The sequence below is a fragment of the Antennarius striatus genome, chromosome 6, assembly GCF_040054535.1.
Source record: "Antennarius striatus isolate MH-2024 chromosome 6, ASM4005453v1, whole genome shotgun sequence".
Taxonomy (NCBI): Eukaryota; Metazoa; Chordata; class Actinopteri; order Lophiiformes; family Antennariidae; genus Antennarius; species Antennarius striatus.
The window spans coordinates 10952876-10976773 of record NC_090781.1 but is presented as its reverse complement, the minus strand read 5'-3'; the positions used below and the strand labels follow the sequence as shown (position 1 = coordinate 10976773).

General features: G+C 38.5%; 1 protein-coding gene across 1 annotated transcript; it reads left to right on the top strand.

The window, feature by feature from the left end:
• The first annotated feature begins 1834 nt into the window (after nt 1–1834).
• On the top strand, nt 1835–19536 carry taok1a (TAO kinase 1a). Its single transcript, XM_068316959.1, has 20 exons — nt 1835–2308; nt 6990–7238; nt 8862–8933; nt 9029–9130; nt 9231–9276; nt 9413–9509; nt 9618–9731; nt 9838–9929; nt 10169–10262; nt 10352–10433; nt 10542–10709; nt 10872–11072; nt 11228–11356; nt 11642–11878; nt 11979–12107; nt 12225–12428; nt 12550–12789; nt 13261–13473; nt 13973–14155; nt 15069–19536. Exons 2-20 carry the CDS (start codon nt 7107–7109, stop codon nt 15597–15599), a joined length of 3066 nt encoding a protein of 1021 aa, XP_068173060.1. The 5' UTR covers nt 1835–2308; nt 6990–7106; the 3' UTR covers nt 15600–19536.
• The last annotated feature ends 4362 nt before the right edge of the window (nt 19537–23898 follow it).

Sequence of the window (23898 nt, the reverse complement as noted above, 5' to 3'; positions counted from 1 at the left end):
TTTAATTAATAACAAATATAAATCCAGAATGAATAAATGAATCAATCAATCAATCAATCAATCAATCGATCGATTGATCGATCAATGAGGTTGTAATTGAATTACTGTTATTGTTATTGAATGAGAAATGCCCTTGATTGATGGCGTAAGACTGAACTTCTCTCTCATTTACATTTTGCATTATATTTATATTGCATTTTTCTCTGATAATTTACCTCATAATTAACTCATGTTTTTACAATTTTATATTCTATTAATTCTATGAATATTCTAATAATCTTTTCTTCTTTTTCTAAATAATTGACTGACAATCTTAAATTAATCCATTAAAAACATGACTGCAACCATAAATTCCTTTGTGTGAGTAACTGTAGATATAATTATACATATCTTAAATGTCATAAAGAATAGTTTGTGTAATTATTTTCCTTCATATTTGTGTTCATACTTTTGTGAAGAAAAATTCCTCAATATTATTTTACCTTCCTACCCTCTGAAACAGAGAGGGAGGGAAGAAAATTTTGCTACAGCCATCAATAAATATCAAGCTGACATTCCTGACAAGGAAATTATTCGATTCATTTTTTCATTTTCATGACAGCATCCTCTAACTGCATTTACTGTGGTGCCCACCTCAAACTTCTCAACAGATACACCTGTAAAATACCACCTGTAAGTAAAATTGTTTCATGGCTTGCATCTGATTATAGAAGAGAAAATCTGATTTATCTATTGGGTAATTATTATATCGGATGTGAGTTCATCAAACGCCCAGTATACCTGAAGAATGTTACAGTTTTGGAGATTACAAAGAAATCAGAACATGCAGAAGGGGAGAAAGAAGAAAAATTATAGGGGTAAAAAATAGTGAGCAACTGGCTGTAAAGAACTGACACTGAAGGAAGAACATATGACACATAGTTCTGGTGGAATACTTGTATTTTAATGTTTTATGGCCCCATGTTAACCATTAAAATCCTGTGAATGAGAGTATGTGGTTTAAGTCAGGTATCGACGTTTTTCGGGATAACAATAAAATTTGTATTGATGAGGTAAGGCAGATAAACTGCTAGAGCACTGCTACCTATACATGTTGCATTAAAAATTACCCCAACTTTTACGTAATACTTACAGATGCACAGTTATAGCATACAGTATACTACATATATGACTGGCTTTAATTGGTGTCATTAACAGAGAAAAGGTTCAGGTGAAAATGCAAACTATTGTACTGTATCCCACAAATTAAATTATTGTGGCGATTCAAACAAAAAATATTGTATTGTAGAAAAGGAACTGGGTTCTGGCGATGTTGCGCAACCCCTGTGTGAAAGCCGCTCATGCTTTGTCATGTGTTTTCACTTCCTCGGCATTCCAAGAAAATCCAGTGTTGGCAAATCAAATGACTACACGTAAGTCTGACGTGAAATTTGTTCATTACCGTATTGGCCCGAATATAAGACGGTGTTTTGCATTGAAATAAGACTGAAAAAGTGGGGGTCGTCTTACATTCGGGGTCTAGACGTTATACCCATTCACAATGCTAGACGCCAGTTCACACTCCAAACTTTTTGGTCCACATCAGCCTTGAACCGGCCACCCTCCAGTCCCCAGCCCAAGACTCAGTGGACCAATTAAAACCAATGTGAGAAAGCATTTAAAGTTCAGCATCATTGTAGTTCAACACAAAAATAAGAGCATACTCCACATAGCACAGATGACTACATTGCCCACAGTGCCGAGCGCGTCTCTTTCCTGTGTTGTCAGCGGAGTGTCTCCTGCTAATGTCTCCGCCTCTGATGTGTCGGTAGTTTACTGCACCAGGCAGGGCGGAACTGCTGTTCGCAGTTTGTCGAAGGAAGACGGATAACCACGCTCAGTTACTGCTTAACAGCTAAGTCGTTAACATGGCAGTCTGCTAGTACTAGATTAAAAATCGCAATTTTTGTGACGACATCGCGGATATTGTTTCTGGGTGTTAATGAGGTGTTTGAACTTCCTTCACATTCCCTTTAACGTATTTTCAAGAAGGGAGGCGACGGTGGAACAGTCGGCAGCCATCTTTGGACCTGCCAGGGAGTGGGATTCGACTATTCTGGCACCCTATTTACTTCGAGGGTGGAGATTTTAACCGACAATAATTCACAAATCTTTATGTTGTAAACGACTGACAGCGTTAGGAACCACAGGGATTCGGCGTACGAATTCACGGGACCCGGGATGAAAAAAGAAGCATACTTTTAAAATCCCAAACTGTTTTGAAATACACGACATTCTGCAGTGTTGAAAGCTGGCCTGTCAGGAGAGGGTGAGTGTCAGCTAACTGGCTAAGCTAACTTAGCAAACATCACACGGGTTGACTTGCTAATTTAGAATTTCTGGTTTTTGGCTCTTGAAGTAGTTCTAACTCCACATCGTCATTGTAGTTTCTCAACTGTTTACTTAGTATACACACTTCGAGAGGTGATTTTGTGATTTTATTATATGACACGTAAGTTGCCTCAGCTAACGTTAAGTCTGATGTGTAGCATTAGCTAACATTACAGTACAACGTTGTTTAGTTGAACGTCCTGAGAGTCCATGCAGTATTTGCGCACACTCCAGGATGGTGTTTGGTCTTTACTATTCACATTTCGTGTGTCTGTACTACTTGAAACATCTTATGGAAATTGGCAACTTTCAGTAAATGGGCTCTCCACTTGTGTTGCAACTCCAAGAAGATTTAACCTCTTCGCAGGTAGTCCAGACTTGTTTAAATCAATCCACTGAACTTTAAGAAAGTTCCTCGGATACTTGAAGGAACATTGGATTGATTTAAACAACTTTGGATTACCATGACCTGGATGAATGAGAACCTGCACAGACATCACTTCATAGGTAACTAAGGTTAAAGGCACTAGGCAAGTTTGGACTACTAGTTTACCACTTGATCTCGTTTTATGGAGATCAACCAAGTACAGAGCAATTCAAGGAATACATTTCCATTTTTTAACTTTCTCCATAGTCAAAGTCTGATGAGGCCCATTTCCCATTTTAATCAATTGATGCATTATGACTCAGGCTTGTTTATAAACAAACATCGGAGCACAGCTTACTTTCTGTTGGATTTAGACGGTAATCATACAGTAAACATGAGCTGGTGGTGTTGTATGTGTGTGTGCTGTGTAATGGATTCCACTCTCAGCAGGAAAAGACTTGAGAAAACACTAATACTTTGTTTTTCATAGTGGGACTCCTTTAAATGCTCGCTGATTTACATGAAATTAAGGTACTTGCGTTTTGTACAAAAGAACACATCAGTACTTTAAACGGTCATTCAATGTGTTTGGAATTACAGCGTATGTCCAAAAGCATACCTTTCCTGTTAGGTCAAGACAGGCAGATAATAACTCGTCAAAATGCTCACCAGGGCCCCTTTCTACTTTGCTATAGCTGTGTTAAAAGGAAACTCAAAGAGATGCAATGCAGTGAGGACATACATCGGGAATTCCAGCCCTCCAGCTTTGTTGTCTTGTCCAGTTGCATTTTTGCGCATGTGTGTGTCCCAACTGGAACATGATGGGGTTTTATGAAGGTATCAATTATGATCACTCACTTTGTACTCACGTGCCTGCGGTTGAAAATGCCATCATGACATATCACAATAAGGCTCATTCATGAGCAACAACGTAGTAAATGACAATGACAATAAAGAGGCACAGTCCCACATGGTAATGAGGCGTGATTTCAAGGCTGTGGCTGTATCTGTGTGGAATAGTGAGTTGTTCAGTGTTGTGAGACGAAAGATGCCTTCTTGAACTGGGGTTTTCTCCCAGGCTGGTAAAGAAGTCTTGTGACTCTAGCGTCAGCTCTGCATCTGTTTGCAACTGATCATCTGAGTTGCGTGGAGTCAATAAACTTAGTGATTTCTTTGGAGATTCTCAGGCTTTTTTTGACAGAGCCGTTAAAGAAGCCATCTGTAAAATTTGAGTGGCTTGCCCTCAACAGGGGAGGAGGCCTTTGCCATCAGCTGTCCTCCACACACAATGCAGTTTTGGGTTTCCTCCTGAGGAAGCTAAAATCTCATTTACTCGAGTATGAGGAGCAAACAACTCAACCATCATTTGAACCACTTTCTGGTAACTCCAACCTCCCTTTAGTGGGAGGGGGCTACATCCGTAGGTGAAACTGATATAAATAGGTTTTAACAACTCACGTTATGACTTAACAAATTGGTTGACTCCCACTACGTTCAGTATCCTAGTTCTTAGTGTGATGAGAGGCTAAATGTCTTGAATACACAGCAAAACGTCTTCAGGCTTTCCCTAGGAAGTCCAGTTGTTTTCATTTAACACAGATATTTTCTTAGGGATCATTCACATCCTTTATGTATATGACAGTTTTATAATAAAATATTTGATAGGCTGCTAATACAATCAGAATCAAAAAGCTGGGCTTGCACTAGGAGGTAGTATGACTAAGCCACTGTGGCACAGTGTAAAAGAATTGACTAAGCCACAAAAAGCCACATTCTGTGTCCAAGACAGCTGCGCAGCACGCCGATGAGCATTGGTAAGAGCAAGAGAAAAAGTTTGTTTTCTTATGTTATTGCTCTGGGATTTTCGCAAGTCCAAAAAAGTTGTAAGTTTTAGCCTTTTTTTCCTAAAAATAAGAACGCCACTGTGGCTACACAGGCTAAAAACCTTGTAGCCACTCTGGAATTTACTTCGCGTATGGCGTAGTGGCGATCGGCTAGCACAAGCCCAGAGAAGCTTTATTGTGATTGTACCAAATTATACAATGAAATTTGCAACACCTAAGAGACACTAAAATCTAAAAGACACAATCACAAACACACCCACACACTCAATCCACATCTACAATCATACTCTGCAATTATAAACCAGTATGAAACCAAAACACTCATATTGTGGGCACATAATGCCCACAATAAATACAAATAAAATGTTTTTAAAAAAACAATGTAGAAATGGTCATAAGGAGACAGTCATTGAGAGACAGGTATGGCAGAATAAATAGCAGAAAGTTAAAGCCTCACGTTTGAATTATTGCCTTATGCTATATCTAAAAAGCTGAAAACATTTTCTTTCAAAGTGGCATATAGCCATGGAGTTTTTATAGCCACAGTAAGCTTTTGGGATAAGATGAATCCACACTCCACACACCTTTCTTGAGTTATTGTCAGTATTCTTTTACGTTGACAAGACAGAAGCTGACACTGGCGCTAAATTACTCTGAGGACATTTTTTGGAACGATAGGTAGTTTTCCCACCAAAACAAACTAGGCCAAATAAAACTAGATACAGCACCCTAGGTAGACGCCACTGTAGACGACAGGGAGTAGACTGCTGGTCAAATAAGGCATTTGTGTCTATCATATTTTGTATAATTGCTCATTGTGTTATGCAATATTGCAGCATTGTGTGGTTCAAGGTGCACTTTTTATGGGGTATCTTTTCACTTGGTTCTCTTCAGAAAAAAGTTTGGTACTCTGTGCGACATTGATGCTGAACTATTCACCTTTAACTCAAATTTTGCCTTGAAATGCACCCATATATTCTCTCAAGCTTTAGAGAGCAGGCCAAAACATCACAAAGAGAGAACGATGTTTAAATGTTATTGTTTTTGTCATGTGTGCTGGTGCATTATGTCATTGAAAAAGAACCCCATCTTTATTTCTGCTCAACATATTCAGTCTTAGGAGCATAGATTTTTTTATTAAATTTTAGTCACTCTCTTGCATGGATGTTTTAGATCGTGCTGTCCCAGCACTAACCACATATTCATTTCCAAACATCACTCTACAGAGATTCTGATTTCAGTAGGTTCATGAAATTTAGACATGCTTAGACATTTTCAAACTGAAAAAACAAACAAACAGGTTCCTTCTTTTGAAACCACAGAGATGAATAATGTTTTGTCACCTGCGTCAGGAGTGAGACACAATATAAGTCAACAAATCTGAGAGCTTATTTAATTCACTTAAATCTTGCACACACTATTTTGTCTCTTTTGTGTGAGTAGTAGATGTATTATTAAACTATGTTTAATAAGTAAGGGCAAATGAAAATAATCCAGCCAAAAAAAACAAACCACATCATAAAAGATGAAACATTAAAAACAGTAAGTGAAAATTAAAATATAATGGTCACAATATTTATTTTTCCATAAAAATGCTTTAAAAATATTCATACATGTTAGTGCAGATTTATTTCATGTTGTGTTTAATTGTATTCTCACATATAAAGTAGGTTCACATAATATGATGCACAAACGATGACCATTTTGTGCTCTGTAGCATATATCAACAGAATTTTTTTCTATATTCGTGTGATTTTGACAAAAAAAGTCCATCAAGCTCTCTGACAAAAGTGATGTTCATAATGTTTTGTATGTTTGAGAATGTGTGTTTACTGAGTACCTACAGGTTTAACAAGTATTCCCATCACTGGAATGCTTTGTTTCAGTCCAGGCGTCTTATCTCAACAGTGAAGTCGCGTGTTCTTACCTCTATACCTTTGTTCTTGCTGAAAATTATCGGTTGTGAGACAATTCTTTGTGTGTTTCTCACATCTTTCCATCTGCATACCAGTCACTGAAGATGTGAAGGCAGGTTGTCAGGACACGGTCCGCTGATTTCCGTACTGTAGGAAACAATAAACCCCACTCTAGTTGCCTCAGGATTTCCGACAGGCCATTCTCCATCCCCAGTTTGCATCAGTCCTTATGGTCCTTTTCCCTCTGTAACATCATATGAACCACAGATTTTTAGACTAATGTTTTATGTCAGTAATTAGTCATAAGGTAGATATTATGTAAATTCTTCCCCAAAACTTCCAAGCCTGTGAAGCCTCACTTTGATCGTATTGTACTTCTCTGCTGTCGATTCAGCATTTATATTGAAGCCTTGTTACTGAAGCAGGTTGTGCATGGATTTCTGTCACTGCTGTGTTGTTTTTTGTTCACTTATTCTTGTTTTTTCTTTGTAGCTCTGAACACATATGAGGCCATTGTCCTGCAGATGAGTCATCAGTGGGGGCCCATAAGTCGCTGTCGCAGACCCAGATAGTTCCTGGCGGCAGCGGCATTGCCCCCCACTACCCACTATGCCCAATAGCAGTCGGGCGGGGAACCTGAAGGACCCCGAAATTGCTGAGCTCTTCTATAAGGAGGATCCAGAAAAGCTTTTCTCGGATCTGCGTGAGATCGGACATGGCAGCTTTGGTGCTGTATATTTTGTGAGTATTTCACTGTATAAGGCTGTGGTCTCAGACTAAAGCTATCCTCATATATTTTGGTGATACCTGTGGGTCGATAAATAAAGATGCAAAGGGGTTTGGGAAAAATGCATGGAAAACTTAAAGCTGGTTTGCTTACATTCTTTCAAGTGCATTTTTTTTATTTTTTTTGCTGGCATTGTAACATGAACAGCAATCATGATTTCAAAGAATTAGATTAATGCGGCAACTGTGACCCGTCCTGAAAACTAGCGTTCATAAGGGACATGTGTGTGCATGTGTGTGCGTGCGCACACACAAGTGCGTGTGTGTGTGTGTTTTCCACATATATGGAGAATGGTTATAAACATCAGGGATTTGTAGCATTGATGGACAGTTGGACTAGTTTAGTTTCTTAATTCTGCTGTTGGACAGAATATTTCTATGTACATCAGAGAGCATCAGAACCTTGTGAATCTCTGGAGCCATTTCAGAATATTTCAAAGTGAGAATCACCGACAGCGACAACTCCCGCTCTGTTTGTCAGCCTTGGGTTTCTGATAGTTATTGTTTAGAGAATTTTTTTTTTCATATACTTCAATGATCCCCAAGGGGAAATTAGTGGCACACTGTAGTGTTAGTAATTCACACAAGTATGTATATTAATGTGTACAGGCTCTGAACACAACATACACAAGGGGGCTTGTAAGTGTGCAGGGGGAGGTAGAGTGGCGGGCAGCTCCTGTTTGGTGCGCCCAAATGAGCAACTTGTAAGGGGGGATGGCGCTTTGCTCAAGGGAGGTGAGCTGTCACCTCCCACTGTCAGGTCACACTCCGGGTGTTTTTGGACGGGAGCGGGAATAGAACCACCGATCTTGGAACAATGGACGACCTGCTCTACCGCTGAGCTACTGAGCTAATGATTTTGGAAATTACAACAATACTTTGTGGTTATTGTAAAACTATTTTATTATTTACGGTAATTTAAACGTTTATGAACCCTTCCCATACTGATATTAAACCACCTTTTATCTCTATTACCTTTTCCCACACTCTTATAGACTGTTTAAAGCACTTTTGTATTAAAGAAAAGCATTTCTTTAATACACGGAAGTGTGCTGCAATCCATGAGTCTTGGAACGCAGTGCAGTTCCGGATGCTTTCACCCAACAGCATGCGTGTAGGGTATCACGTGACTACCTACTAAAAATCAGCGATGTGGTGAAGCCTGCATCTTGAATATAATAAGTAAGGGATTACTGTATATTTCTAAAAGAATGAATTATGTCAACTGGTTTATAATTGTCAAGTTCCAGTTGATTGCCATTACCCCAACAGTTACATTGACTTTGTTTTGTTTGCACTGTAATGCGAATCATGTGATTGTGTTTTGGATTGGAAAAATTGATTGTGCTGCCATGGTTGTTGGGCACTGAGGCCACACACAGGGATCGTTGATCTAATAATGCAACAAAACTTAGTTTAAGCTACTGAAGCAAGTAGCACAAACGACAAAAACTACTACATGAATATCAAAGCATTTCACTTATTTCTACTGTAGCACGTCAACTCCTCAAAACTTAAATAATTTGTCAGGAAATAAAAATAAGCATAATTCCGCTAAGTAATGTGTTTATCATTCAGGCACAGGATGTGCGGACAAATGAGGTGGTCGCCATCAAGAAAATGTCTTATAGTGGAAAGCAGTCCACTGAGGTATGATATCTTTTGTTAACTTCAATCTGCCGTGCAACTTTTATTTTCAAATCTTGTTTGATTTCATAATTCTCAAACTGTTACCGTTTTTACAGAAATGGCAAGACATAATCAAGGAGGTCAAATTCCTGCAGAGAATACAACATCCAAACAGCATAGAGTACAAAGGATGCTACCTGCGGGAGCACACTGCCTGGGTGAGATTGTAAATTAGAGTGTTGACGATGATTGCTTAACTGCCTGCACCACTGATTGAGAAAGAGTTGAAAAATTAACGCAAAATATTCTTTGTTGCAGCTGGTAATGGAGTATTGTCTCGGCTCTGCCTCAGATTTGTTAGAAGGTTAGTTGAAAACCTTTGAACTGATGACAGCATGAGACTGTAGGACCACAAACAAAGAGGATGATTTACCGTTGATGGTTTTTCATTATCAATTTTCTCTTGGTTTTTATCCTTTTTGTTCGATGCCCCGTTGCAGTTCACAAGAAACCTCTACAAGAAATTGAAATAGCTGCAATTACCCATGGTGCACTTCAAGGGTTGGCTTATCTTCACTCCCACAACATGATTCACCGGTGAGTTTTAAAAGTCTTTGGGAGCATGCTAGGCATCAAATGCCTGTGCTCTGAGGCATTCTGTCTTTTCCGTGGTGTCGAAATCATTTCCTGTAATGTGTTTGACAGAGATATAAAGGCAGGAAACATCTTGCTCACAGAGCCAGGGCAGGTAAAACTAGCAGATTTTGGTTCTGCTTCCATTGCCTGTCCTGCCAATTCCTTTGTTGGGACTCCATATTGGTAAGTTAGTTACTTACATTTTATTGTATTAGTTCCTCTGTGAGCAGAGTTTAATTTCATTTCCATATATATACTTTTACAATGCAAAGTGTGTTTGTTTTCTCAGGATGGCACCAGAGGTCATTTTGGCTATGGACGAGGGTCAGTACGATGGGAAGGTGGATATTTGGTCTTTGGGAATAACCTGCATTGAATTAGGTACTATCATTGTACTCTTTTCTGATTTACATCTGTTTATATCTATTGATTTGGTATTTCATTTTATTGGGTCCACATCTGTATCTTTACGGTGTTGAAACATCTCATAGTCAGCATTGGTTTTCATTGTTTTTGACTTCCAGTCAATAAATGAATAGTTTTGCTCTTTCTTCTTCATTATTTCCTTCTTTTTTGCAACTTCCTGATCTCCTTGATGTGTCTCACGGCATGATGTGTAGCTGAGAGGAAGCCTCCACTTTTCAACATGAATGCAATGAGTGCCTTATACCATATAGCACAGAATGAAAGCCCCATGCTGCAGTCTAGTGAATGGTGAGTTTAGTATCAATTACAATTTGGTGTATTATTTCATTAAGTCCATTAAATGTCTTTATTTTCCTTATTTCAAATCTCTGCTTCAGGACGGATTATTTCCGAAACTTTGTAGATTCTTGCCTTCAGAAATTTCCTCAGGATAGGCCAAACTCTGAGGAGCTATTAAAGGTAGGTGTCAGAATATTATTTCATGAAACTATGTTATATTTCATCCCTGTGGCCATTTTACAAATCTGGATTTTGATCCAAACATTCTTTTCTGTGTGCTTCCTTCAGCATGCATTTGTCCAGCGTGAACGACCAGAATCTGTCCTAATTGACCTCATCAACCGGACTAAGGATGCAGTACGGGAGCTGGACAATCTGCAGTATCGTAAAATGAAAAAGATTTTGTTTCAGGAAGCTCACAATGGCCCCACAACCGAGACACAGGATGAAGAGGAGGTCTGCCATTTGATTTTTACAACTGCTGCTAGCTTGCTTCAGCTTGTTTCTCTTTTTTTTGTCAATTCCTTTGAGTGAGGTTGGATCTTGTTGTATTGTGCTATCCCTCTAACTAAGAGATTTGTGTGATCTCGTCATTGTCTGCCATGGGTATAATTTTAGGAACCAGAGCACACAGTGGGTAGAACAGGTACAGTGAACAGCGTTGGGAGTAACCAATCCATACCAAGTATGTCCATCAGTGCCAGTTCCCAAAGCAGCTCCGTCAACAGTCTGACAGACGCAGGCGATGACAAGAGCGAAGTCGACATGGAGGGAGACCACACTGTCATGTCCAACAGCTCTGTGATACACCTCAAACCAGTAAGAAGCTCAAAGTCCAGTCTGATCTGCAGCCATGCGTTATGTGTTAAATATTGGTTGGAGTACTGCATTATCTTTACTATATTCATTAAGTTTAAGTAAAAAGTAAACCATAATTGATTGTTTCACTGTTTATGTTTTTTCACTTCTTTCAGGATGAACAGGGTTTTAATCAAGAGTCAGAACCTCATGCCCGGCCCATTGAGCAACAGTCACCGCCTGCACACACTCCACGGCCAAAACGGAACCGCGAGCACTTTGCCACTATACGCACAGCCTCAGTGGTAAGGGGAGTTACTGTATTTATTGTATTTATAAATTAGACTTTTATTATTAAAGTAACTGCTTGTGTACTTGCTTGATGACATTTTCCACAACCATGTGTTGACATAAAACCATTTAACCTATTGGGCTTCCTATCCATGAAATCTTTTTTGTAGAAGCAAGAGAGCATTACTTTTGTTTTTAACAAAAGCAGCTCTATGATCAAACTCTCTTCAAACATCATATGGTGGTCTCACATGTATTTGTTCAAAAACTAAAGATAACCCTTGCCTTGTGTTTCTCAGCTCACTCGCCAGATAAAAGAGCATGAGCAGGATTCCGAGTTAAGGGAGCAGATCTTGGGCTACAAACGCATGAGACGGCAGCACCAGAAGCAACTCATGGCTCTGGAAAACAAGCTCAAGGCTGAAATGGATGAGCACAGACTTCGCCTGGACAAAGAGCTGGAGAACCAGAGGAACAGCTTTGCCCAAGAGATGGAGAAACTGATCAAGAAGCACCAGGCATCCATGGAAAAAGATGTATGCTTTCAGTTTATTTATGTATACACTTGTGAGTTCCAACATGCTAGCTCTATATTTTATCAAGAGCAAAGGTATTATGGTGTGTTTTTTCCTACAGGCAAAAACATTTAGCAATGATGAGAAGAAGTTCCAACAACATATTCAGAGTCAACAGAAGAAAGAGCTCAGCAGCTTCCTAGAATCCCAGAAGCGAGAGTACAAACTTCGCAAAGAGCAACTGAAAGAGGTAGGGAGTCCATCATGCCCTCTTGCTCTGTAGAATGGTCCCCAAAGGTTTTCAATTTACCTTCCAGCAGCAAGTGAACATCTGTACTATGACATATGCAATATTTCTTATGTTAAGGAGTTGAATGAAAACCAGTCCACACCTAAAAAGGAGAAGCAAGAGTGGTTGTCCAAGCAGAAAGAAAACTTCCAACACTACCAAGCAGAGGAAGAGGCCAACTTGCAGCGCAGGCAGAGGCAGTATCTGGAGCTGGAGTGCCGCAGGTTCAAACGGAGGATCTTGATTGCCCGCCACAATATTGAACAGGACTTAGTACGAGAGGTCAGCACTCTGTTTCTGTCTACATTGTACTGCTAAGTCTAATATTAGTTGATTTATTAACAACAAGTCAGTTTCCTTCAAGAACCAATACTTGTGTTTCTCCATCTGTGTGTATAATTAGGAGCTAAACAAACGTCAGACCCAAAAGGACTTGGAACATGCCATGCTTCTTCGGCACCACGAGTCCATGCAAGAGCTGGAGTTCCGCCAGCTCAATACCATCCAAAAGACAAGGGCTGAGCTGATCCGCCTGCAGCACCAGACGGAGCTCACCAACCAGCAAGAGTACAACAAACGGAGAGAGAGGGAACTTCGACGCAAGCATGTTACAGAGGTTCGCCAGCAACCCAAGAGCCTCAAAGTGAGTATTCAACTCTTGCCATCCTCTGCAATAAATATTCAGTAGATAAATGAATTTTAATAATAATTTAATAATAATAAAGTCAGCCAAGAGGGGATAGACGGGGGGGGGGGGCAGGGATCCACTGGGGATACACTGTGGTTCATCCACCTATTTTTATGTCTTTATATGCTTGTTCTATGTTTCTTATGCATCCTTTTGTTTTATGTTATGTGTACTGATCTAATTATGTAATTACGTAACGTCTTTTTGTCTGTGTCAGTTACTGCTATTTGTATTTTTTTTGTGTGCAGATGGTAGATATATCTATCTAATAATTTTGCTCTTGAAATCGTCCTTATATGCTCATGTCTACTTGTTAGGCAGAAAATCTTGGATTCACTTCAGTACTAATAGAATAAATGAGAGTCAAAACTTCTGTTTCTGTACTGTTGATTAATGAAGAAATGCATGATTGAATCATGTTTGCAGTCTAAAGAGCTACAGATCAAGAAGCAGTTCCAGGATACGTGTAAGATCCAGACCAGGCAGTACAAAGCATTGAGGAACCATCTGTTGGAGACCACACCAAAGTCAGAGCACAAGGCTGTTCTTAAACGGCTGAAACAGGAGCAACACCGCAAACTTGCCATCTTGGCAGAGCAGTATGACCACTCCATCAATGAGATGCTTTCCACTCAGGCGGTGAGTCTGGCAATGCCAGGAATGTAGAATCCTGAAGTTCTGAAGTGAGAATAAAGCCTTTCATTCAACCACAACAAATACATGACAGAGAAATGATTTAGCTTTTGCTGTAGAATGGTGGTTAATCTCATCGTGTTATATGATAAGGGACTGTCAAGTGTTTTGCTGTCTCCCCAATTTGAAGACATTTCTGCTTGATTCTCTTCTCTGAGTTAACTACGACTGGCAGGTTTCTACAGTCCTACAGTTTGGGCATCATCCTTAATATCATTATCACAATGGCACAACTCTTTCCTGCTTAACCACCTCACTTTCACATAGATGTGTGGTTCAGTGGTTTTGGTAACTTTGTGGCTGCAACAGAACAGTCTGAATAAAGGCGTACACATTGTCCATTGAAAACCCTGTGTGAATGCAGCTTACGAGTGCACCATTAAGTTTTACATTTTGCAAAATCAGTGTTATGTGTTTATGTCACTGGTATCTTGATCTTCTGCAGTTACGTCTGGATGAGACTCAGGAGTCTCAGTGCCAAGCCCTACGAATGCAGCTGCAGCAGGAGCTGGAGCTTCTCAACGCCTACCAGAGCAAGATCAAGATGCAGACGGATGCTCAGCACGAACGTGAGAGGAAGGACTTGGAGCAAAGGGTGTCGCTTCGAAGAGCTTTGCTGGAACAGAAGGTTTTCCTCTATTAGTTATTTTTATTTGGAAAATTACAGTGGTCTGACTATGAGAATAATCTCCAGATATTTTCCTGCCATATGAAGGAGAGTTTTAATACACAAACTCATCTTATTCATATCACTTCTTTGCTGCCGTGCATCCATTCTACTTCTTGTGAGGGTTTTATAGTGACAGATGCAAGAACAGAAGAAATACTGTTGCCAAATTACCTTTGACTCTATAGTGTTTGTCTGAATATACTTCTGAACGGATGCACAGAAGTTCTGTTTCTACTTCTCTCTGGACTACATTCACAGGATGCATTCCACACATGCACAGACACATTTCATGGCTTGTCATCGCATAATATGAAGGCATGTGAACTCCACCTGCATTTACACCCTCTTATGGTGAAATTCACATCTCGCAGACCCTCAAGCACTTGATTTTAAGCATTGTGACTTAATTCATGTTGCGCAGCTATATTCCACTTGAAGGAATGTCGGCAGTACCCCTAATTAACAAATTAACTGTTTTAAAGAATCTTTGATAGATGCCGATATGTCCAAAAGGCCTTTAAAAGTCTTATAAATGACTTATCATGATTTGAATCATTTCATACTCTTTTAGATACTAAATGTCTATGTATAGATCACTGTTGTTTTATGTGAGTTCTTAGACTATGTACTTAATAACATTATCTTTATCAGCATAATGATAAATCACAGCACTGCTTGAGAATGTCTAAATGTAAGCTAAACAACACAGTGCCACAAAATCCCATGTTCCTATATGGTCGTAAGTGTTAAGTTCATTTCACACAAGGTGCAGGGCATAATATTGCATTTCATGCATTATCTGCTTAATGTTAGGCATAGGTATATGAGGTCAACTAACATGTCTTTGATAACTTGTATTTTTTTTCTTTAGATTGAGGAGGAGATGATGTCGTTGCAGAATGAACGTTTGGAGCGAATTCGGAGCCTCCTGGAACGTCAGGCCCGTGAAGTTGAAGCTTTTGATTCGGAGAGTATGCGTCTTGGCTTCAGCAACATGGTGTTATCAAACATCTCCCCAGAGGCCCTCAGCCATAGCTTTCCTGGTGCTCCAGGAAGTTGGAGTCATCATCAGCAACCGCGCCCATCTGGAAGTGGTCAAGGGCCACACTGGGGCAGTGGGAGTGTGGGTGCAGGGTCAAGCCACCAAGGTGGCCATCACCACTATCACTCCAGCCCAGGAGGAGCGCCTATTCAGCAAGCCTGGGGGCAGGGCATGCAGGGAGGTGGGGGTCCATCACCATGGGGCCACCCATCAGCAGCCTCCCGAATTAGTGGAGGTGTACAGAACAGCCCCCAAGCAATGGGGAGGACACCCTCGGGAGGGCGCAGTGAGCAGGGCATGAGCAGGAGTACCAGTGTCACCTCTCAGATATCTAACGGGTCACATCTCTCCTACACATAGATCAGCCATCGGCCCTGCAGTCAGAGTAGAATCCAAGAGAAACAGCAGGACAGAGCAACGGCTGAGCCCTGCTGCTCCATCTCATTCTGCGACACTTTGCCTCCGTTTCTCCTGTGTACAGATGTGGATGTGTGATGAAATAAATGTTGCTCAGGTCAAAAGGGCTGGATGAGATGCAGCCCGTTCTCACGGCAGTTTATCGGCACACATACAGATCCTTCAATTTATGTTAAATGGGCAATTTGAGTGTCAACACATAATACTACCATTTGTTTTTATTTACAGCTCTTGTAATTCATAGCCGTAATTTTAAAAAGTATTTTGTTTTGTGCTATTCGCAGCCATTGCTCTCATTTTGCACATGAAACACTGTAGAAAAGCCTTTGAAATGGGTTAACTATGTACCTTGAAATGTGGTATCAAACAGTCAAAGTAAACTAATTTTTATGAAGCACCCCCCTCCTTTACTCCACAGATTCGGGGTCAGGCACACACTGGTGGATTCTGTAGCGATTGTGAATAAATGCCGCAGATTATACTTAAGAAGCTTTGTTGTGACACCAGCCTGCTGTGATGGTCATTTTCAAGAGCTGCATGGTTTATTTCACCTGATTTCAACCAAAATTAGACTTCCCAAATTCATAGCCAAATAAATGAATCTTAAATGAGGTTTATGCTTCATCAGTGCCTTTTAACTTTTGATTATAGAAATCAGCCTCAGATGTTTATAGATCAATAGTTTATCACATATTTCTGACCGTTGCCAATGAATGTATAGTACAGACTATCACCTTCCAGAGGTCCTAAATGCTTATCTGAGAGTATCACCTTCACTGTGTATGCAGTAATGTAGGTTTAAGTTTTATAAATGATACGAGGAGGAAAGCTGCGTATGTCCATAAATATATTTTTGGAGAGTTAGAGTGGTGGTACTTGCATGGGCTGCAATTGTATACCTTTACATCAGGAATCTCGAGGGTACTAATCTGCCTTCAGAAACAATCCTAGTAGTGATCTATTAATTTTTACAAGTGCCTTTTTAAAGCTGCTGCCTTTTACAGCGCACTTTATACACTTCAATGTGTGTAAGATTCACATTTGACTTGATGCAAAGCACCCGGTGGATGAGTGTTTTTTCGGTACACGTTATTAAGTTGAGGACTGGGGCCGACCTGTGCTGTGATATGGATATAGTTAAGCAGCTTCCCAAAGACAGAACCACATTTGTGTCATCGTACTATATGTGAGCATTTTCTTGGTTTATATTGGAATTCTAGCTGTAGTTGGATGTGTCATCTGTCTGTTTTTGCTAAGTAGAAGGAGGATGCTGCAATCTTTTGACCTCCACCATTGAGGTTGTGTTTTCGCTTGTGTCCGTTTATTGGTTTTCCAGAAGAAAGCTTCCTACACAGATCAGGAACATTTCCTGTAAATTATGTTGCAGATTGAAATGGCGCTGGATTTTTTAAATTATTTTTTTTAAATGTAATAACTTTTTGACACAACATTAGCTGAATAGTATCCATTACATGCAGGCAGAGAAATTAGGATAAATGTCATGACCATAACAGCAGGCTTGACACTACTTAGAAAATGACAACACTATAAATGATGAGGCCCAGTTTATCACTACAAATTTAAAAGGTGCTAAAAAGGCGTTACAGGATTTCATAATACAAGATCAAGACAAGCACATACTCATAAGGAGATGTAAAACTAAGTCAAAATAGCCAAATGCAAACAAAATGTGACGAAAAGCACTTAGGTATCCCCTGATATAGCAGCTCCTCTAATATCTGTTTCTTTTTGCTCTTTTCTCGCTGGTTTGTGGTTAAAGTATCATTCGAGAATTTGGTGCCCTTTAAATTTGTTTTATCAATATGTTCAGATTTTCAATATACCAAATTTAAAATGCGTAAGAATGCCTTCATCCAGATAAACTAGGATGTGAACTCCCATGAATCACAAAGCTGGAGTTAAATGTTCATAGGTGTATATTTTATTAAGGAAAAACATTATAAGAATTAACACATTTATAAGAAAATAATTTTTAAAACTAACTTTATTTAACTTACACAGACCACACTGATATTAGCGAACTTTTCATTCTCAAAGTGTTAAATTGGTGTTGAGTTGTCTGGACATAGCTCATTGGAAGATATTCTTGGTTATGTGTGCACACAGAACGCCTCATATGCATGTATTTGCTGTCATGTCCATTAAATGCCACTTATTTAGTTAGAGGGCTGTCTCTTCATTATATCTGCTACTGTTTTGTTCCCCCTCCACTGCTCATGTTGGACTTTATTCCATTCCACTCTGATTCAGAGCCACCCTTGTAGTCGCTGGCTTCCTCTGAATGTCACTTTGTGATATATTCCTATCACATTTGAGGTCACAAACATTGCTGGGATATTTTTCTTAAAACAATGGGATTTTAATTTACCACATGTGTGAAACCGTACCTACAGTATGCATTATATAAAGATACATATGTTTTTTTCCCAGTACCGACGCTTTTCTAAATCCAGCTGACAAGATCAGCTGCTGTTACACAACAGGTTGTATCCATTATTTCTGATTGGTTCATGTTTGATAAAGAAAATGGGAATGCATTTATCATTATTGGAATTTTATCTTCTAAAGCCAAGACCAAGAGTTTGAGTGTCAGTCCCATCAAACCTTATAGACATGCCAACCTTAAGAGTTTATGCACAATATTTGTTCACTTTTATGTCAGTGTAGTGTGTGAGGGTGTCTGGATATTGTCAGTCATAAGACCTTTCCCACCAACCTGAATTTTTAAAATGTTGTTTTTTTTAAAATTTTATCTATTTATTTTTTTTGTCTAATTTTGTCCTACTGACTGAAAGCATGTGGGATACTGAATGAGAATTGGCAACAGAAAAGGATGATCTTTTCTATGGTAAAGCACTGTGCCATACCTGAGTTGCCAAGTCCAGATACCACTGCATTGTCTCAGCATTTGATTAATCATTGAGCTGTCAGCATGAAATCTATGAAAAAAAACAAAAACTGATGTAATGATCATAGAGCAGCACAAGCTAAATGTTTCTTTTTTATCTATCTCAGCGACAGCATTCAATTCCAACAGAAAATATTTTTTCATCATTTTCTTCTGGTGATATTAGCCATTATAATTTACACAGCTTATCATCCAATTCGGTAGTAACTGTGATTGCACATCAGCTGTATTCAAGTTCACTTTGTCTTTATGCTTGGTCCTGCTTAGCAGTCAAGTCCATTGTACACTGTTACAGCTACTTGCTTAGAAAATACATTCTTCTTTTGGGTTATGGCAAATTTTCAATGAGTAAAAATGTTTTCAATTTGACTTAGCCAAAAGCTAAAGTGATTTTCATGTTGTCATTATGGGGCAGTGTCAGACCTGAATTCAATTCTTCAGTATAATGTTTAAACATGCTGTGTCAAGTTGAAAGATCAAGAGCTCTACAGTGTGCAGTTGTCAAGTAAGAAACAAACGGGGCATTGAGAGCGCATCTTGTGACGAAATAAATATATTAACTTTTCATGATCAGCCATTTTCTGTTGGTTCTAGCCTAGTGGCCAAAGTCAAAACGCTTGAAAAGATGATGTCATGACAGGCAAATTATGAACATAGATTGCATTTCTTTGAAGATGTCAGTATTCTTCTTTGGCACATTACCACTACTACTCATAACGTGTATTAAACTGTATAGATGGTGGAAGTTGTTACCGAATGTCAGAGAGACTATGAAGATATTACATAAGAGTTGGAAAAGTACTAAAAGTGGATTTGAATTGTGTAAAAAAAAAATTATAAAACAGAATAAACAAAAGATCAAATTATTATTTTGTTTGTATTGTATTTCACTTTGTGCTGGCAGAGGGATATGATCAGAAATCAGCTGTAATAAAGTAATTTTAGTATAAATTGCCCTGTGTTTTTTATTCATTTAAGTATGGTACTTTGTTTTGTGTAACATTTTATTCATGTGCATTCATATTTTACTTCCAAGATTTTTGCAGTAAACACTCAATTAAACCTCTAGACCATAGTGTTTGCTATTGTCGCTTAAAATTTAGTTGCAGAGAAAGAGACACTTGACATTTGTTTTAGTTGGTTTTTTTCCCCAACAACCACAACATCTATGTCAACCTCATAGAATTGAAAGACTTTATCATCAGTTACAGGACTCAAACATCTCAATCAATTGTCCCAGCTATTTGATGGATTAGAGAGCTCCCAGTTTTAAGAATGTACAGTATACTGGGAGGAGCTGTCTGAGAGTCAGGAGTGTGTGAGCTGGAAGAGGAGGTGAGACTTGGAGGAGGTGCTCCTCAAGAAAGAGACCTGTAACTCAGAGGAAGGACAAAATACAGAGAAACCTCAACGCCACAGGAAAGAAAGCATCTGGGTTCTATTTAATGTAATGTGATTGTAAATCACTTCAGAAGACCTCGGGTCATTGTTGCAGTTTGACCCAGGAGATAAAGGAAATGTGCATTATTTTAATTCCACAACGGGTGATGGAGTTTATAAACCAAAGACAACAAAGTAAATCAAAATGTAACACATTTTGAGTCCAAAATAAATCTCAGATCTATCTGGATTAGATCAAGTTACTAGACATGCAACAGGCCAGTTGTCATTAATTTTTGCGTTGTTATTATTATTATTAATCCTCCTACTCCTACTATAATTACAGTTATGGTTGTTGTTGTTGTCGCTAAGTAATTATTTAGGTGTCTGCACTTCTAAAATACAGTAGTGTCCTCTTATGAGACTTGTCTCCCAGACATGCCTGCTTGTCTTCTCGCGAGATCTGGCAACAGGAGTGAAGGCAGCGAGACATGTGGGTGACGACCATTGTAAACAAAAGTGAATGTTAAGCTAGATTGGAAAAGGAATGCTGTCTCATCATTCTTTGAATTAAGTAAGTAAATAGTTGTACAACTTTGATCAAATTCTACAAGTCACGTTGTATTTTGACCTGTTAACTTTTTGGGCTTGCGAAATGTAATATCAACGTCACTAGCGTTAGCTGTAGGAAAAAAAAAAAAAACTATCGCGAATCCATATTTTACTGTCGTGGCACTTAAATTTTTGTGTTTGATTGTTTCGCAGCGGACATTCGTTCAAGGCGAATGTAATGCGAACTAATTGTAAGCTTGATTAGCTTTCCAAATATGGCAGTGGTAAAATAAGCTGCTATTGGATGGCTAGCTAAGTGACCGATACTTGAGGTTTGACTTTAGCTGCTGAAGTAGCAGGCTAGCCATGCTAGTATATAAAGCTAACGAAATCCCCTGCATGTGCATTGGTCAACCAATAGTATGAATAATTGTAACGATACACAAACTTTTTGGGCAATTCTGTTGTTGGCTGTGATTAACTGTACCCCAAAATTTCAACGTTATTGTTTCATCTATTACTTTTATGTTAGTGTAATTGTTTTGACATTGAATTGCTTATGCATGCATGTATCTATACATGCATGCATACTCATACTCACATGCATGTTCACATACAAAGCATGACTATGTCGATCTTATTCATAAGAGCCTTGCCACTTTGAAATTTTAAGGCAGCAAACTTCAACTGTTGGTTGTAAACAACCAATTACAATTCATGCTCAATAAATGAATGTTCACTTTGGTTTACATTAACCAAACTCAATGTAATGTATCAAATTATAAACAGATGTCAGTCATTTAGATGCAAGGATCTGTCAGGAATCATAACGTTCCTGCACAGAACACTATCAGTTTCATAACTTTAAAATTGCAAAATTTTCTTGATATACATTATAGTACAAGTATACTGAAAAGACTGAAAATGAAAAACGATGTAAGTCGAATTTCTTGTCTCCAGGCTAAACTGAAAACAACCATTCCCAGTTCTGTACTGAACTTTATTTATGAATGTATTTTCAATAATAATTGATTAATACGAATTTTGTTTGGTTATTACAAATAATTTAAGCTAACAAAATATTTTTAAATTTTTTTTTTTTGAAAGTAGTGCAGAAAAAACCTCACCTTCTCGTCTTCAGCCCATTGCGGTAAAATGGGAGTTGCAACGTGTTAATAATATGATTTTATAGTGATTTTACAATTCCAATAATTGTGGCTGTCAGACGTAAAGTCAAGTAAAATGAAGTAAACTTGATTTTTATTTTGCCATGTATTTTTTTTTAAAAACTGACGTAAAATCTAAAACGATTTAACTCGAAACCATGTACACATGAGGAATTAGGTACATAATATTGCAACATTCCTGAACATTTAATCAATTGAATAATCCCCCCACTAGTTAAGGTAAAGTGAAGGCATAAAAAGTCCAAGTTTGAAGCTTTTTATACTCGCAGGATAAATGGGATTCAAATTCCAGAAAGCCTCACTTCCTTCTGATGTATATTTGGTGTCCCCATAGATCTCCAGGATGTTGTGTGAAGTCCTGCTGTCATCACTGTGGTTCATGTTTGTCATCTTCTGGGTCGAGACAATAAGTATTTGGCTGTTTTTGTCCATGTTCTACCAGGACAGAGCATTTTACCACTGGGGAGATGGGTAAGATATTTTTTTTCTGAGGAAATGTTTTAATTTTTAAGTTTTACAAGCAGTCTGGTGCGTATCACTTTTCATTTTTCTTTGAATTCTGTCAATGGGGCATATACAGTATGATTACCAAGTACAACTCTTTCACATGACCATGTTTAATCAGAAAGTTACACTACAGTTTCAAGTAATATTATTTACCCAAGTGTACTTCAACAATTTAAATACTGAAGTGCAAGAGATAATACAAATTGTTTTCCTGACTATGAGGAAAAGTGCTAGTTTTACTGATTATTTCAGTCTCAAAGGTATGACTTTAATGATCAAGCATTTGTAGCTCTCTGTAAAGCACCATTTCTCTGCTATGATTTGTTGAAAAACCCATCAAGAACTGATGGATTAAAGCAATGAATAACAGAGTAAGTAAGGTGAGAAGAAAAAAGCAACTAAAGAAAAATGTCCATTATTGAGTCAGTGTTGTTTTGTAATGGTACCCTTCTTTTGTTGTTAAAGGGCATTTGCAGATGATCCTGGACAGATGATCTATATGCTGAACAGGCAAGAGCATTGTTTTATTATGACTCAAGTAGTTAGGACACTTTTAATTGTGCCATCTGTGTTTCTGTGCAAGAGTTGATTTGTTTTATCTCCACAGACTGGAAATGAATATGCAGTCAGACATCCAGACCTGAGACAGAAGAAGATCAATAACTTTAATAAAATAATTTGCAATAGGGGCCTGTTGCATTCCTGTAATGGAAAAAGATGGAAAGTAGTAGCTGTTTTTCCTTTGAATTGACTGCCTCACAATTTTGTGGATAGTCATGGTGGAGAGTTGCAGAATCTGTGAAGATGCAACTAAAGGAGGACCTCAATATTGACGTGTATCACACCCACCAATGTAACACTTATATCTTCACAATTTTGGGAGGAAAAGAATGAATAGAGCAGAACATGCTTCATTCACAAAGAATGAATTGCATCATTCTTTTAAGTTCTGTTCCCATTTATAGATTTGCACTGAGATTTTATTTTGATCATACTTATGCTTTATACAACTACAGTTGTACAGTTTTTGCTCTTTGCTGCTAAAGTTATGTCTTAAATATCAGATTCCACTAAAGATAATTATGTTATGCTTATGACTGTGATGTACAACTGGCAGATAATTATGTTTTTTTGTTTGTTTTTTGTTTTGGCTCAGCTGTTTGGAAAGGGCCAAGTTTGAATATTAGAGATGGAGCCATGTTCTTGAGATTAATTCCAAGGCCGAACAACAGACAGAAGACTGATACATAGTAATCATAGAGGTGATATTTTTCACACTCATAATCTTCAAAATAGGTAAGTTCTTATCAGGTATCATATAACATGTGCGCCAAAGTAAATTGTCAGATTAAACATGAAAATAACTTCATTCACTCAGGAGAAATTTCCAGAGGTTTTAGCCACATCCTGTGGCCTTTTATCAGTGATACCACTTGTAACAGCATTACAAGACAGCTAAAGCTCAATTTGCTAATGAAGATCACAAGATGAAACAGAGTTGACCTTAGTTTTGAGACTATGTCAGCACTGACCAGCATTATGTGTGCATGTATGTGTGCTTAGCATATAAAACAAATCACTGCAAACCTGTGACATTACTTTTCTGTCAGATATTTGTCATTCCTTTCCTGTACATTAAAGGGTTCACATTTGAACAAGCGGTTTTCTTCTCCATTTGTTACTGTTT

Excerpts from the sequence above, each read along its gene's own strand:
- taok1a (XM_068316959.1), top strand. The coding sequence starts at position 7,107 with ATGCCCAATAGCAGTCGGGCGGGGAACCTGAAGGACCCCGAAATTGCT. Across the intron at positions 8,934-9,028 it reads GTGGAAAGCAGTCCACTGAG|AAATGGCAAGACATAATCAA; the intron begins GTATGATATCTT and ends CCGTTTTTACAG. Across the intron at positions 9,732-9,837 it reads TTTGTTGGGACTCCATATTG|GATGGCACCAGAGGTCATTT; the intron begins GTAAGTTAGTTA and ends TTGTTTTCTCAG.